This window comes from Diospyros lotus, chromosome 8 (genome assembly GCF_014633365.1).
Source record: "Diospyros lotus cultivar Yz01 chromosome 8, ASM1463336v1, whole genome shotgun sequence".
In the NCBI taxonomy this organism is placed as follows: domain Eukaryota; kingdom Viridiplantae; phylum Streptophyta; class Magnoliopsida; order Ericales; family Ebenaceae; genus Diospyros; species Diospyros lotus.
The window spans coordinates 6,783,515-6,801,792 of record NC_068345.1 but is presented as its reverse complement, the minus strand read 5'-3'; the positions used below and the strand labels follow the sequence as shown (position 1 = coordinate 6,801,792).

Here is an 18,278-nt window from a genome sequence, read left to right as displayed (position 1 = left end):
ATAAATATGCTAGGCATGCAGCTCCCCATGCATAACTACCAATCATACTCAAATCATCCAACAATGTCAAATAGGCCACTGGAATTAATGTACCGCTCTTATCTACAAATAAGCTACAACCTAATAAAAATAACAGATATGCTCTACTGACATGTTGGATTTCTTCGTTGGAAACTGAATCTGGTACATGCATGAATGTTTTTCTTAACCAATCTAACTTTACAAATGATCCTCTATTTTCTGCTATCTGTTGGGCTGCTATATCTATTGAAATCCCAAGTAAACTAGATAATAAATCACGAGCTTCGTTACCACTCAAATGATAAGGGATAGATACGGGCCTTCCAGTGACTGGAATCTTCAAAATAGATGACACATCATATAATGTTATACTTAGCTCTCCAAATGGTAAATGAAATGTATTCGTCTCTGGCTGCCATCTTTCTGTAAATGCCTGCAATCTATCAAAGGTGATAAACTAGAGGCCATAACGATATCACGAACACGTTGATTATTTAATGGCCATTCGGGAATTTTTAATCCATGACTTCTACATTTTAATACACCTCTTTCTTGTTAAAATAAAAAAATATAATAAAAAAATACTTAATTATTTCAATTATAATAATAACATTGGTGTAACAAAAAAATAATATAACTTACCTCTCCTGACCATATTGCAAACGCAACGTGATTTTTAAAGCTTTTCAGAATGGATGGATCCTCGGGGCCTCTAGGTAATGGTCCAACAGAAATATCATCGTGATCGGATGGTTGCTCTTGCTGACTAGCCTCAATAGCATCCGCAGTAATGGCAACAGATGGTGAGGCATGTGGCTCTAAAAGAGATGGATCTACTGCTTCTGATACATCTAGTGGCTCACTAGTACCCTCTACTCTTCTCCTTGTCCTCGATGCAGTGGGACGCTGTCGAGAGGAAGAAGGAAGAGCTCGTTCTTCTTCATTTCTTTTGGCGCGTACCATATCTATACAATATAACACACAAATTATTAATATTTTTCTAAAACACAAGATTAATTAAAAAAATTAATTAGGCAAGTTTCAGGGGTTGGGGTTACCCAAACAATAGGTTCGGGGGAACTCGCACCCCCCTGAACATCGTTGTTTGGGGGAAAATTTTTTCCCCGAACAACGAGTTTCGGGGGTTGGGGCTCCCCCGAACCCCGTTGTTCGGGAAAATTTCCCCCGAATAACCCAGTTCGGGGGAAAAATTTTCCCCCGAACATCGTTGTTAGGGGAAAATTTTTCCCCCAAACAGCGATGTTCGGGGGAAATCTTTTCCCCCGACAAACCCAGTTCGGGGGAACCCATCCCTCGAACGCTCAAGTCTGCCGAATCAAAATGAACAATAAACAATATGAATCAAAATGTTTACCTATTTATGTGATTTGGGGGACTCCAACAGGCTTGATGAAGCAAACAAAGTGGGCGAGGCTAAGTCGGTGGCACTGTCACAGAAGACGAAGAAGAAGAAGAAGAAGAAGGAAGAGGAAGAGAAGAATATGATTTGATGCGCGTGGGTGTAGTTTTTGAGGGTTGAGTGTGTGGAGGGTATATTTGGCATGTAAATGGTTGCAAAAAGGAATAAGTGTGGCTGCAAATAGTAAAATTAAATATTTTAGTTAGAATGGTTACAAAGAGCAAATTCTATGGTTGCAAATAGAATTACCCTTTTCCAAATAAGTTGGATAAATTAAACATGAATTTTGGGAGAAATAGGAAGACTTCATTTTTCTCTCCCAAAATCACTCATATCATACACTGAATGCATTTTTTTTTCCATTTTAGTAGATTGGAACATATTTGGTCAAGACATTTGTCTAGATACATTGCGATAATTTATAGTACTTTTAATGATTAAACAATTTGTCCAATAAATATATGATAATTTTAGTGTAATTCCTTTTAAATTATAACTCTTATAATTTAAACACAATTCTTATTTTGAAGCCACTAGAGGGACCTCATGGGACTCAATTGAGTTAAGCTCAAATAATTCAATTTTGATCTAGTCAACTCTTGATTGGTCTATTTCACTAAAAGAACAAAATTGCACTCTCAAGTCAATTGAAATTATTGAAATAATAAAATCAATAATTTTATCAACAAAATGATTCTACGCATGACCCCGGTTGATCATTTAGAATATTTGAAATTAAACTAAAATGACCAGAGAGCTCTTTCAAAATATTTATAATTCCTCAAGTCCTATTTTTTGTTCGACATTTTTTGTTCGACAGTTGATAGTGATCACATCACGATAATAATTTGATTAGAATTGCCAAATTGTTAAGCTCAAATTTAATTGTCTATCGAAAAATTCATTGAGTTAATAATCGTACCTTATAGGTGACGAATTCCATATTGTAAATATATGTTCCTTGTTACTTCACGTTAATTCCCAAAGTATCAAGGTATTAACTAATAATTTTAATCTCACGTTCAAGTTAATAATCAAAGTCCATTATTTACTCATAATCAAGGTCTTGTGTACAATATGTTGAATATAATTTAATTTTGCGTGGTCATTGTCGCAAATTAAATTCAACTTGGTCTAGTCCAATATATCTAAATTATACTTTTAATTTTATTGCAAAAATCAAAGATAAACTTTCAGTAAAATTAAAATAATCTTATCAGAATAAAGTGTTCGTAATTTAATTTATTCACTGATCATGGATAATAAATTTAGATTGCATTATAAATAAAATCTTTATGTATTTTACAACTTAAGCACTTGATTTATAATATCTTTATGATCATCGAAGAATTGCTCAAAAAATTAATATACATTAATAAATCAACATTTATTCATTTATTTAAAATGTCGACAAAATACATAAAGATATACTTTTGGGCACATATGATCTAACAGAAATAACATGGATAGCATGGTGGGTCGACTCATTGTCTAGGGGAGGAATTTGTATGTCATTCATTGTCCTTTCATTTTGTCGTTGGTTGTCCTTCTTGGCCCTAAGGCCTCTCGTCATTTCTATGAGGCTCTCAATCACCTCTCTTCTCATTCAGAGGCGGACCCAGCCCATGGGCAGAGTGGGCTGGAGCTCCCCAATTTTTTTAAAAAGTAGGCTTTTTAGTATTAAAAAAATATTTTTTTTTTCTAAGGCCACCCCAATCAACCAGCCCAAATATTTTTTTTTTTCAAACTTGCCAGCCAACCAGCCCAAATATATTTCAGCCCAAGCCCAAATACATTATCAATCCAAACCTAGAATAAATCCCTAAAATCTTTTAACTCTCAAATCCAAAAATTAAACCTAAGCTATTATTTCAAATTGGTTCTTCATGCGACGATCTTCTTCTTCAATATTGCCTCAACAATCAGCTTTCTGCTTTCTCATATTCTAGAATCAAAACTAATTTCCATATTCATTTAGATCCGTTCGTGAGCCAATATCGAGCACGACTCATTTAAAATGGAATACTACTGACGAGTAACCAAGAACATAACTTTCATTTCATATGTTCAAAATATTTATAAGAGGTCCAAACCATGAGATAGTACCCAAAAAAAAAAAAAATCAAAATCAAACCATAGAACTAATAATGTTGCCGATACTCAGTGATGACGATGGTTGCCAAATACGATGAGTCCTAGCTCATCGATGTCATCTCGAAGTGGCATCTGGTTACTACTAGTATCATCAAGGTAAGGTAGAGAAGTGGCCTCGGGAAAACTAAGGAGAGAGGCATTTTCTGGAATGATGGGAAGATCAGGGCTCTAGTTTGGGTTTGGATCAGGTTGAGGAACAGGTTGGGGATGTGAAGAATAGTGTGCGAATAGTGAATCCTGCAATACAGCTCAATAAGCTTGCAGATCACTAACCTGCTGTTGAAGGGCAAGAATCTGAGTTACACAACCATAGACGGGGTCCTGAAGCCGGGCTTGAGCTTCAAATAAGCGTGTCATAGCAATTCTAAGTCGGTCACTTTTTGGAAGATGGGTCAAGAGGATTGAGGCATTTCTGGCACCAAAAATGCAGTGGATGGCAACAAAATAAGTGGATCATTCCTCATGACAGAAATAAGAAGCAAAGATGCACAGTGGGGTACGCCGTCTTCTCAAAACTTTGCAAGCACCATATCGAAACGGGTCGAACCTTGGCACGATAGATCTGAGTTCTGACTAAATCTAAGCAAATTAGGTATGAGTCAGATCTAATTAGATGGGTTGAATCAGATATGGGTCAGATCTAATTGGATGGGTCGAATCAGATCTAATTGGATAGGTCGAATCAGATCTAATTAGATGAGTTGAATCAGATATGGGTCATATATAATTGGATGAGTCGAATCAGATATGAATCAGATCTAATTGGATGGGTCGAACCTGAATTGGGTCGGCTCGGGTCGGGTTTCAGTAGCAGCGGGCAGCGGCGTTGATGGCCGGCGAAGGTGGCGATGGTCAAGGTGCAGATCTGGAAGGTGCGCGGTGCAAATCAGGAGTGACCGGTGGATCTGGATGGTGCGCAGTGCAGACCGGTGGCTGTCGGTGCAGATCTATGACGGCAGCCGGTGATCGATGGTTGTCGGTCCTGATCTAGGAAACGCGGTGCAGATCTGGAAAGTGCGCGGTGATCGGTGGATCTGGAAGGTGCGCGGTGATCGGTGGATCTGGAAGATGTGCGGTGATCGGTGGATCTGGAAGGTGCGCGGTGCAGATCTGGAAGGTGTTCGTGCGTGCAGGAGAAGTTCAAAGAAGAAGAAGAAAAAGAAGAAAAAGAAGAAGAAGAAGAAGAAGGAGGAGGAGGAGGAGGAGGAGGAGAAAAAAATTAAGGAAAACAAAATATTAAATAAATATTTTAAATAATTAATATTATTATATAATTAAAGTTATTATTAATTATTATATATTATATATAATACATATTGTTAACAATAATGATAGGGTGTAGCCTAGGGTTCTACAATCCCACAATTACATTGTTGTGCTTTTTTTTTTATTTATTGTGAGGATTGCAATTAATTGATAAAATAAATAAAATAAAATGAAATCAATTGATAAATTATTATCAATTAAATAAAAATAATATAATTCAATTTTTAATATAATTAAATAAAAATAATATAATTAAATTTTAGATTGATTAATAACATGACCATTTTTTGTATTTTTTATTATTTTTTGTTTTCTCTTTTTAAGTTAATAAATTATGTTAAATATGCATACAAAATTCGTTAAACTTTCATTTTTATCTTTTTATTTTTTTCTTTTGATAAAGCTTGGTTAGAAAAAAAAAAATTGAAGCTTCTCAAGTAAAAAATCCTAGGTCCGTCCCTGTTCTCATTCATCACATATCTTTGTAGATGTCCTTCTTGAATAAGTGCCTCAATTTGGTTTTTTAGCCCTAAACACTGATAAGTTGAATGATTATGAGTTCCATGATATTTGTAGTATCTATCTCGATTTTTTTTCCATAGGTCGATCAGGCCTCTTCGAGAGCTTTATGAGGCCAGATCCCTCAATCATTGCTGGGGTTGTGGACCGAGGTTCATCAAGTCGAGTTCTTTCTAGCTTCCTAGCCTTATCTTGTCGCTGGCTAGGGCCTTCGTCCACATCTCTCTCTTTCCTCTTTCGGTCCCTCTCTTCATATATCTCAATTGTCCTTGTGACCTCTAATTGAAATATGTATTTATTGGTCCTTACAAACAAGTTATCTAGGATCGTTGGTTGTTCCAGCTCAATTTTGTTATCCGTACGATAGTGGCTCATTGGGCTTGGGGGATACTTTTCCTCTCTTTTATCAAATGAAACTAGTTTAGTTTAGGTTTTGAACTGTTGGCTTCCAATCAGCTTTTGAACTGGTTGATCGAACTCCAGTTCTTGCATCAAGATTCTCCCTAATTATTGAATTTTCATAGATATTTTTCATGATTTAAAAATAATTTTAGAGATTGTTGTGATTTTATATTTTTACTTAAACAGTGTGTCATTCATTTTAACACAAACGACTTTAATTAAAATTAAATTTAACTTAATTTATTTTTAATCTCTCTAATTAATAATTAAAAAAAACACGACATCAAAACCGTTGTTATTGGCAATATGGCAACCGCCCGTTGCTTTGAATTTTATGTATTTATGTGAACAGTAAACTTATTGAAATATAGTACATTTATAATCTTCCTAAATGCAAGTTTAAGAGACATTTTGAAAGGGCTCCAATGTGACAAATTTAGTCTCCCCCAGACAATAGATTATCAGGTTTAAACGAGAATTTGCAACAATGATATCATATAATTAATTGATTGAGAAAACGTCAGACCTTGTTACGACATCACTCATTTATTTATTTTAAACTTGTTGAGAAATCTCTCATGTGAAACTAATCACATAGCCACACGACTAAGATCAAGAAAAGTACCAAGATCCACAAATAATCGAACTAAACGAAAGAAAACGAAGAACACAATGCACAAACGCAAGAATAGAAGATAAACAGTGCATATACGTGTTCAGATTCGAAAAAATTATACTTAAGGCAGGGGCTCCGCCTCTAGTCAATCCATTATATGAATAGGAACAAGGGATTTATACAATACATGCACGAGATCATCTCAGCTACTCTCAAATCAAAAACCAAACCAAAATCAAGAAAACAAAACAAACCAGAGTACAAAGCTCAAATACCCAAGCAACTCAGCACTCATATCTCACCAATCTCTCACAAAAAAAACCCCCAAGTAATACATACTTATCGTGAGACAGGATTGAAAAATGCCTTACCGTCTTCTTCTCTGTTCTAATTTGCAGAAAGTGCCTTCGATCTTCCTCATTCCTCTTGCTTGATTAGGGCTTTTGCTTCTTGTGCGTTGCATCTGGTTGTGCCTTCATTCTTATTTGCACCAAAATAGCCATATATATATACACAGGCCAATGGATACAAATAGAATTCATGGGTTTAACATAAATATGGGCTTGGGCTTTAATTAACGGCTCGCAATGAAATTGACCTATATTATATTATATATTCAACCTACTTTATTTATGTACATATACACAAATTCACATGAAATAAACTCACATTAAATGCAAATGAAATACAAATAAAATACATCAATATATTTTGAATCGCAAATATTAACAGAAATTATTTCAATTGATACCTAACTCTTCCAAATTGAAACAAGAAGCACAAAACCAATAGACAAAGCCATTCGGCACGTCCTCCTGACTTGAATCCAAAGACAAGGCGTGTCTTTCCGCCATGTCTTGAAATTTCTTCACGGCATAATCAACAGAATGTTTAATGCGTAATGCTGGAGATTTTCTTAAGCTGAAAGAAAGGAAATGACAAAGAAACCATATTTGATTATGAAATGTTTGTGCAAATAAGAGGGGGCAGTGTAGTCATTTGACCATAGTAGTCACCGATAGTTATAATTGATGGTGGAACTGGAAGGAGAGTTGAATAAATAGGCAGAGAGAAAGAGAAAAAAGGCCTTAGGGGTAGGAGAAGCAGCCGCCCATGGAATTAGGTGGTCCATCATGTACCATGAGTAAATGAATACTTACTAACATGAAAAACATAATATTCTCGTTATTAGTAACTATTTATTTACTCATATATAATATTTTCATTGTTAGTAACTATTTATTTACTCATAATACAAACTGAGGAGGGGTGCATGGCCCCTTTCCCCCTTTTATGCCCGTATCGACACTCGATACAAATAATAGAACAAAACAAATCTGAGGTTAACGTGTTGTTTGTAGTGTGACTCGATGGTGAAACTCTATTAAATAATAGATAATAATTGAATATTAGTTTATGGGTAAAAAATAAAGATATCAAATAGGTTGAATTGCATGCTCTTGCCTTGACTCAATCACTAAAATTCGTAATTATATGAAATTTACAATATTAATCCAAATAACAAATGATTTAGAACAAGATTAGTCAGAAATCATTGATTAAGATATATAAAATATATTAATTTAATAGAAGTTAGAAAAAAAAAAAAGAAATACAATCTTAGAAAAATGTTTCCGATTAGTCAAATTTCGTGAGTTATATAGAGTCGATGATCTAACTCAAACTTAATGATTCAAAAAAATAAAATTAGAATCAAGTTAAGTTGAAAAAAAAATAAATTAAAAATTAATTTGATTCGATTCTCAAATTTATTTAGACTTATCCATTAAATAATATATATATGACTCCTAAGTTAAATAATTATATTTAATTATAATGACACCAAAATATTATTATTTTAATTGATAATAAAATAGAAATATATAATTTGTTTCTCTCTCAGCGTCTTCACAATGAAACGATCGCCCAACCGTATGCCAGCCCAAGTTGGCGTGCAAAACTAAGCAGTGTTTCCTTCTCCTTCAAGTTCCAATTTATTCATCCGCAGATCTCATGCATTCATAGCTTCAATCTCATCAAAATTGACCTTACCTTTCGAAGCTTAAGTTGCTTTCTAGTTTCTATATATATATATATATGCCTACACGGAGATACCAATGATCAGACAGATGAAGTAAGCGGGAAGAGCAATTAGGAAGAAATTAATCGTTCCATCTCCGCATGTGGCCGGAGATGGAGAAGAGTTTCGGCTTTTGAGGCGCTGTAGTGACCATCGATCGAGGAGCTGCAAATTAATTAGTTCGATTATATATATGTATATGGAGACGTCGTGGCAGCGGCGGCGGTGCTGGTGGTGGATTATGGTTGGCTTGCTGCTGCTGGTGGTCGCCGGTGGAGCCAGTGGAGGAGAAGTGACGTATGACAGTAGATCGCTGATCATCAACGGCGAGAGGAAGATTCTGTTTTCCGGCTCAATTCACTATCCTCGAAGCACTCCCGATGTAAGTCCTCTCTGGCTTCCTCTATCTGTGTGTATGTATATATTTATATATATATATGTATGTATGTGCTCTGATCTATCAAATCAAACATTCATGAATGCATATCCACAAATGGTAGATGCATCCATAGCAAAATGATTTTCCCGCCTATGTTCGACACCAGAAGATTCTAACAGCATATATTCAACATTTAACAATCTCCTCATTTATGGAATTTCTCAATTATTTTCGTTAGTGCTTCTCGATGTTACATGAAAAACCTCATAGGTATCGTTTTTTCGTTTTTGAAACGTTTCAAAAACGTTTCTTATTCCCGTTTCAAACCCTATTTGTACCTATTTTTTTAGAAAAACGTTCGTTTCCATGTTTCTACTTCCTATCAGAAACGTTTCCCGTTTCCGTTTTCGTGTAACATAGGTGCTTCTCTATTAATTATTTTTATAATAATTTTGTATACAATACAAAATCTAATGAGAATAGGCATCTTTTATATGAATTTTCATCTTACTCTATTTCTTATAATAATTCATATTTTTTTTATTTATATTCATTCCTCTTGTCACAAAGTAGTGTTCGTTTTTTTTATTTTTTTATTTTCATTATATTTTAGATAAAAAAAATCTATAAAAACGTTACTTTCTAGAGTCTCATATTTTTTCATTTATTTTTATTCTTCATCCTTATTTTCCTCGTGTGTTAGGGAAAATCAGTTTGAGTTCATTAATTGAATTAAAAAAGAGGAGAACGGAAAAAGAGGCAACTGAAAGAACATAAATTAGTCGAGTCATTCTATTGTCACCGCCTTGGTGGGTGAGCAACCGGAATGTGACAGGTGCCCAAATTCTTTCAGTTTTGCCACTTTTCTAAAGGGATGAATTCATATTTGACCAAAGTCAAATGTATAAATTTTTTTTTATACTTTTCTAAATCATAATTTCATGAAAATGGATCATAATTTTTATATCAAAATATATAGTAGCTACAATTTTATAATTTTAAATAAAAATAAACAATATTATAATATTTTAATTAAAATTAATTAAAAAATCATGTTGATTTAATATTTTGCGAATTATAAAGTATTATTATTTTGTAAGTGATTATATTGTACATAATAATAGAGAAATGATGCTTGAACTTTGGAACTGGAAAAAGGCAGTCTTAATTTGTAACAATTGTAACTTGAAAAGGGCAGTCTTGTTAGATGGAAAAGTTGAGCGACCCTGCTAAATACCATAAATTTGTTAATGGAAAGGTGATATCATCAACTTCCCTTAATATATACAGCCGGATTTTCTGAGAAGACAATAACACCATTCCCGGATGCACGGGCCCGTTATTATTATTTATGAGAAAATTATATATATATATATATTGCATGTCTACAAAAGTGAAAAGATTGAAAGAAAAAAGCAATTAAAATGTGTTGAATACTGCAAATTGCTTATACCATCTCGAATAGTGTTCTTGTCCAAATTCAATGAAGGTAGGCTGGCAAAAATGGACGTGCCAGCCCACAGACTCATATTTCAAGCTCAACGAAATGGGTTTTTCAAGTTTATCTGGGTCTTATCCTAAATCACGGCCTGCAATAAATTGGGCCTCAATCTGGGTAGACTAAATGACACGTGCTATTATTGTACGCAGATGTGGCCATCTTTGATCTCCAAAGCCAAGGAAGGAGGATTAGATGTAATTCAAACTTATGTCTTCTGGAATATCCATGAGCCGCAACCTGGGCAGGTGCTCTCTCTTTCTCTCTCTACGATCAGTCCCGCGCTTTTGATTAGTTCCCTTTTGTTTAATTATAAAAATCAATTAAAGTGATTTCAACACTCTAATAATGAAATATGCATGCTAATTTACATTTTGACCTTAGAATAGAACTTAAATTAACAAGGTTGAAAAAATATATAATTTTGACTACTAATGCATAGACAATATTTTGCATGATAAATTATATATAATACAAATTTCGTTTGCATTACCTTTTTTCCCCTTAAAAATGCTATTTTATAGAGCTTTAATACCATAACCCTTGCCAAAATGTCTGGCAATGGTACTTTCCAATCTTAAAATACCCATTATTTCTGTTCCTCACTCAAGTTCTCTATGAAAACCAAGTCCACTTGTCATCATTTGATTAATTATTAGCGGTATTTTGAAAATGTACAAGTCAACCTATGACTTCCAAATTAAGTCAAGAATTAATAGATCCTGCAAGAAGACAACAATTTTTGGTTAAAATTTCTGATCCTATAACATAAATACACAAGCTAGGCTCACTTTCTTGATATTCATATTGCAGTATGACTTTAGTGGAAGAAGGGACCTAGTAAGGTTCATGAAAGAAATCCAAGCACAGGGCCTATATGCAAGTCTTAGGATTGGACCCTTCATTGAAAGTGAATGGAATTATGGGTAAATAATTGTCCATCAAATGAATGTTCAGTTGATTAATATGATTGTGTTCTCATAACTAACCTGCATTTACTCATACGACTTTCTATGTTAATTCAGAGGGTTACCATTCTGGTTGCATGACATTCCGGGCATAGTATATCGATCAGATAATGAACCCTTCAAGGTGCTGACCACTTCTTAAATAATGCATCCGCTTGAGAATTCACAAAGCTGGACCTGTACATTTCATAGATTGATTCAGCTCATATTTTGCAGTTTTATATGCAAAGCTTCACGGCAAAAATAGTGAACATGATGAAGTCTGAAGGGCTATACGCTTCACAGGGAGGGCCGATCATACTGTCACAGGTTAAGCATAAGCATGCATTGAATTGAAGTTTTGAATTGCTTTAAGATTGTGGCATGTGATGTTAAAATTCATTATATGTTCGTGCAGATCGAGAATGAGTACCAAAATGTAGAAAAATCTTTTCCTGTGACCGGCCCGCCTTATGTTCTTTGGGCAGCAGAAATGGCTGTGGGGCTTCAAACTGGTGTGCCGTGGACAATGTGCAAGCAAGATGATGCTCCTGATCCAGTGGTTAGTGCAGTTACCTGCAATATATATGTAATTGGTATAGGTAAAAACTTGGCAGGATAAGCAAAACCATAATGTTACTAAAACAGAGAGATCAAATGAAAGCTACCTCAAGAACATGCAACTTTAAGCAAGTCTCATGAAGAATTAAACCTCTTTCTCATAAGTTGTGTTTCTTCATTACATAGCGGAACAAATGAATAAATAAAGTTGCACTTGCTCTGTTTCTCAGAATTTCATCTAAACTTCCATTGTTCATACATGTCTCTTTTGCAGATCAACGCATGCAACGGATTGAATTGCGGAGAAACATTTATAGGACCAAACTCGCCTAATAAGCCGTCTATCTGGACTGAGAATTGGACGAATCGGTAAGTGCTTAACATTTTTAAATGTTAATTGTAGATTTACATAATTTCACCAAGAAAATGTTCCCCTGCAGGCAGATTCACTATGGCAGCTAAAAATTGTTAAATAAGAGCCCTTGATATTATCCAGTTAATCAATATTGTCTTGCTGCTGGGTGCGTGCAGGTTCTATCTGCATCAGTTTCTTGAATCTTGAGTTAGTTTATTACCTTCTACCTTTTCCTGTTGCAGCTATCACCATTATGGAGAGGATCCGAGAGAAAGGCCACCAGAGGACATTGCATTTCACGTTGCATTATTCATTGCAAGGAAGAATGGGAGTTTTGTCAATTACTATATGGTACTGATAATCTCCTGTCAATGATCTCAGTCAATATGCATAGTATGCTAGCATCAACTTTTGTTAACTAAGAAGCTCCAAAACGATATCTGCCAAATTAACCTATTGACATAATCTTCCAACACTGAGCTTCACCTAGTGCATATTATTTGAATTTTTTGTTGCAATATTTCATTTTTTTTAGTATCATGGAGGAACAAATTTTGGAAGAACAGCTTCTGCTTATGTACCAACAAGCTATTATGATCTAGCTCCTCTTGATGAATATGGTAAGTGATCAGATGTTTGTTGTACCCCAGTACTATAGAAGTATAGATTCTAAACAAAAATTGATCTCAATACTTAATAAATTCAGGTTTAATTCGACAACCAAAATGGGGTCATCTCAAGGAGTTACATGCTGCAATAAAGCTATGTTCAGGACCTTTACTCTCTGGGATACCAACTGCATCACATTTGGGTGAACAACAAGAAGTAAGCAAATTAAAGGAACTTGTTGCTGTTTTATTTTCCACCGACTCCATGCTACAATTAAACATGGGATAAAGTTTTGATATTAATCAAATATGTAATACAGGCTTTTGTCTTAGAAGGAAAACAAGGAGAATGTTCAGCCTTCCTTGTGAACAACGATAGAAGAAAAAATGTGACAGTTATGTTCCACAATTCTTCATATGAACTGCCTCCAAAGTCAATTAGCATCCTACCTGACTGCAGAACTGTTGCCTTCAACACTGCTAAGGTAAATTCAACACTGCGAACTCCATCTGGAAGCCAACTGTAACAAAGAAGGCAATGCATGTTCCAAGTAGAAGCATCTTGTCAGAAGCTTCTGTACACAGTTTATCCTTTTTACTACTTCTATATGCTTTTAACATTATTCATCAGTGTAATGTAGAAAACAAAGTTGAAAGGGTCCACGAAAAATAATTAATCTTTGCATAATTTTGAGTTCCAGATTAATATAGTTCAACAAAGTGAATTGAATTCCACAGAGAGTTAATTTCGCCCTCGTTCTTCTGAACAGGTAAGTGCACAATATAATACAAGATCAACAGTACAAGTTAACAAGTTAAATTCTGCTGATAGATGGGAAGAATTAAAAGAAGTTTTTCCGAATTTTGATGAAACATCATTGAGGTCAGAGACATTATTGGAGCAAACGAATACCACAAAGGACGCATCTGATTATCTGTGGTCAACTTTCAGGTAAGCTAAGATTTATTCTATAGCTACGTTGATCTAGAAAGTGCAATTCTCCTTTCGACTCAAAAAACTTGCTTTATAGTTGACTACCTTGTATCTAAAATAGAAACCTTCTCGTCATATAGGAGTAACTTTACTGCTACTATTAAGGCTTGCCCTATCTCAATAGAAAGAGGAAAAAACTTTAAGATACATAAGCACTCTGTAGAATTTAGGACACAAAAGTACTGATTTGCAAAACAAACAATTTTCTTATAGCCTAAAAATAAAAATATTTATCATTTGCTTCTCTACTACTTATCCGTATTGCTTTTGGTTGAAGATTATAGTCAACTCATTTTAGAGGCATCTCTGTTTTAAATCAAGTACATTTTAATAAATGAGAGGTATATATGGGATAGAAATAACAAAAGGATGCTCATGCACCATTTCCATACGTGTAATTGTGCAAGGACACAAGTAAATGCCTTCTACATCGTGCATATGCAGGTTTCAGCATGATTCTTCTGATGACCAGCCTGTCTTATTTGTGAGCTCTAGCGGACATGTTTTGCATGCATTTGTCAATGGACTACTTGTAGGTAAGTTCTATGCCTTAAAATTAATGCCAGCATGGTTTACAGAACTGGTTAATATATTCAAAGATGTGATTTTCGTGTACCAAAAAACAAAAAAGGTGAAAATCAAAACTGGTTAAGCTCTGTCCAATGAAACAGAACAAATTTCCTCTTCTATTAACGTATATGGAACACAACAGATTTCAAAAGGATATTAAGAAATGCCATCATGCATTCCATTGAGAAATGGAATATGAGAGTCATACTGAAACAAATCTTCCAAATTTCATTATTTCTTTGGATACAAGAGATGATATCTCATAACATATTACATAGCAAGAATGCGCATCCAACAGGAGAATGACATGTCATCTCAAATATTCGTCTCCTTTTTCCTGCACGCCAAAAATATTGTCTTTACTTGCTATGCATAAAAAAAATTGGCCCGTCTTCTTTTCTTTTTTTGTTTCTTCATCAGATTTTGACATACATGTTGCTGGATTTCTCATTTATTCTTTAGGGTCTGCCCATGGAATCAGTAATACAAGTGGTATTACACTGAACAATGCAGTTTCATTAAACAATGGAGCGAACAATGTCTCCTTACTAAGCGTAATGGTCGGATTACCGGTACTATTTGATCTCTATCTTCATTATTTTTTGAATTTAGCAATGCATTAGTGGCAATGGAAACAGCATCATCAAAGATGTACATATTCAGTACACTCAATATGTAGCACCTAAAAGTTGGTGAAAAAGATCACAGATAAACTTTGAATATTGCTGAAGTTGCTTCCAGAACCCTCTTTCATCTCCTAATTTGAAGTACTTTTATATTATATAGAACTATAATACGATTTTGTTGCCTTGTGGTACATTCAATAATTCATTTTTATTTTTGATGTGAAGGATTCGGGGGCATTTCTCGAGAGACGGAAGGCTGGATTAGACAAGGTTATGATATTAAGCAAAAACAATGCGAAAGATTTTACCAACTATTCATGGGGATATCAGGTGATCTAAATCTACCTGTCAAAATGCTACCTCCTGCTTTGCTTAACTAAGTCACTCCTGTTCATCCAAATCTTTATGCTTGAAAAGGATTTGTACTTTGTTGTTCATTTAACATAGAAGTTGTCAACTGGAGACCATTCATTAGAGCTCTTTAAATTAATAATTCTGACTGTCATTTGATCCCCATTATTTATTTATTTCCTCGATCCAATTCTTTATCAATGTGTACTGTTATTAAGCTCTTTCGTTCTTTACCCTGGAAAACTGATATTTGTAATTTTCATTGTATGATTTATCATTATATATATACCTCCAGTTCCAATTAGACTTAAATGTGGATCCTTTTGAGGCTAATATACATTTCCAGCTATATTTAGTAATATGGAAATGTAATCTTTAGTTCACTATTCCCAGTGGACTACCAGCCTTTCTTCCCCCATATTCTCATGTGCCATGTAGAGATCTAAAAAAATTCAATAGATTTGTAGCTAGCTATGAGTTTAATTGTATTTTAGTATAGAACTCTCGCCAAGTGGAAGTAGAATAAAGTATATGAATTACACCTGATGAATTCATGAAGGTTGGATTGAATGGGGAGGCACTGCAAGTCTACACGGAAGAGGGATCAAGCAAAGTCCGATGGAGTTCGTTCAACTCTTCTGCTCAGCCACTCAAATGGTATAAGGCAAGTAAAAGTTATAGCCAAAGTTGGCTCTTCCAAGTAAAAGCAATAGGCATATCTCCTCTATCTTTGTTGTCTGCATCACTACTTTTGTTCATCCATTGCCATGTTGTCAAGGTGAAATCCAATCTGACCACGCAGTTAATTGTTACTATAACAGACCACATTCGATGCCCCTGCTGGTCTCGACCCTGTTGTGTTAGGCCTCGGCTCCATGGGAAAAGGTGAAGCTTGGGTTAACGGCCAAAGTATAGGGCGATATTGGATCTCATTTCACACCCCTTCAGGATCTCCTACACAGACATGGTAAATACTTTCTTTCTCTTTTTTGCTAATCAAAGTTCCGCTATAAATAGAAATAGCTGGTGAGTTAGAATTCATGTAGCCGGTCATATGTAGTGAGATTAAAACTTGATATGTGATTATCATTCTTTTGCCTTCTTAGGTACCATGTGCCTAGATCTTTCCTTGAACCTACCGGAAACCTATTAGTTTTACTGGATGAAGAATATGGGAACCCTCTTGATATCTCCATTGCAACTGTCTCGATTTCAAAAGTGTGTGGCTGGGTGTCTGATGGTCATCCGCCACCGTTAACTTCATGGACGGGGTACAACCACAAGAAGCACGAGAAGAGCCATGGCAGGAGGCCTCAAATTCAACTTTCTTGTCCTAAAAATACAACCATTTCGAAGATTCTATTTGCAAGCTTTGGAACTCCTTCCGGTGACTGTGGAAGTTATGCTATTGGTGGCTGCCACTCATCTAACTCCAGAGTTGTTGCAGAGAAGGTAACCTTTCAATCCCATCTCATTCAATTAATTCAATAAATTTTTATTTGGTAAAGGGTTAAATCAACACTAAAGGACCTCATGCGAAGAATAAGACTCACTTTACCCATTCCATGCCCACAGGGTTAGGCTTTATAGAGCCAGTTTGCAGAATGGGCCTCGCCCAACTCCTACCTTGACCATCAGACTAGGGTTCATGGAGCCAGTTTGCCCCAATCCATGAGGCTAGAGACTAGTTTAACACTCCGTTATTTGTTACATGTAAATACCTTTCAATATATTATGAATAAACCCTTAAATGTGTTTTTAGTAATAACATCATTCTTTACCCTTAAATCCTGCTTAAAAAATAGCAGATTATGACACAAGTTCCATATGGGACACAATACTCAAATTCAAGACTTCTAATCCCCGCTCAAGCCTAAATACTGCGGCTGCATGCCACCTTAGGAGTCATTGCATCATACTTAATTTATTTTGCCTTTAATATTCACAACTTTTTTCCCATTGGATCGTGATTTGCCAGGCTTGTCTAGGGAAGAGGCAATGTTCCATTCTTCAATCTTCTCGAATTTTTGGGGGCGATCCATGTCCAGGCATCCCTAAAGCTCTGTTGGTTGAGACGCAATGCAAACAAGATCAATGAGCAGCTCTAAACCATTTCTTGCAGAAAAATGGCTAGTTTCTGCCTAACCTAAAACCTTACTTTCAACAAGTTATCAGCGGCAAATCATTTATTTTGTTGTGAGAGATCAATATTTAAGTTGGAATACATGATAAAATGTTCATTCTCATGATGTCTTTGACTGATTTTGCCTTCTCTACTTAGCTATCATTGACTAAAAAGAAAGAACAACGACAACAATAATCACAATCTATCCTAAGTTATGTTTAAGGATTTACCATCATATTTTCTTTTGTTCTTCCTTTCCTTCTTCTGCTACAAGCTTCTCATTCATTTGTCTCACAAGGGCATCTCTTGATTTTCTCTTCGTATGTCCAAATCATTTTAATTGTACTTTTCACATTATAATCTAATTTTCGTCTAATATTTTATTATATGACTACTTATCTATAATGTCGTCATCTTAATTGTATTTATATTTTGCAAATAATCGATACATAACTAGCCAAACATTTTCTTTCTAAACTGTACGTCTGTTGGTTGACTAGTAATTTAGGTATTTACGACACAATAAATTATAATTTAAAATAATTATATTTTAACTAAAAAAAAAATTAATTTTTTTTATCACTTAACATGGCAATCTCAACAAAATAAACTTAAGGCATGTAATTAAAACTTGATATAAAATGTAATAAAAATTGAACCTACTACTACGAATAATAATATAAACTTCCAACACGTGGCCTAAATCAAAACTCATTGAGAGACACAATTAACTTCGATCTTATATGGCTAGTTTTAAAACTTTCAACTTAAGTAGTATAGTAATTT

The 18,278-nt window shown here is 34.8% G+C and overlaps 1 protein-coding gene across 1 annotated transcript; it reads left to right on the top strand.

Annotated features, from left to right (window-relative positions):
- Nucleotides 1–8,339: 8,339 nt before the first annotated feature.
- LOC127807192 (beta-galactosidase 16-like) lies at nucleotides 8,340–17,756 on the top strand. The gene is given in 20 exon segments (XM_052344863.1): nucleotides 8,340–8,860; nucleotides 10,508–10,603; nucleotides 11,169–11,281; nucleotides 11,381–11,447; nucleotides 11,540–11,632; nucleotides 11,721–11,864; nucleotides 12,138–12,232; nucleotides 12,461–12,569; nucleotides 12,754–12,838; nucleotides 12,925–13,043; nucleotides 13,147–13,311; nucleotides 13,597–13,778; nucleotides 14,265–14,356; nucleotides 14,853–14,962; nucleotides 15,242–15,346; nucleotides 15,927–16,031; nucleotides 16,189–16,334; nucleotides 16,474–16,819; nucleotides 17,346–17,396; nucleotides 17,398–17,756. Coding segments are annotated over 20 exon segments (2,490 nt in total). The 5' UTR covers nucleotides 8,340–8,671; the 3' UTR covers nucleotides 17,476–17,756.
- Nucleotides 17,757–18,278: the final 522 nt, after the last annotated feature.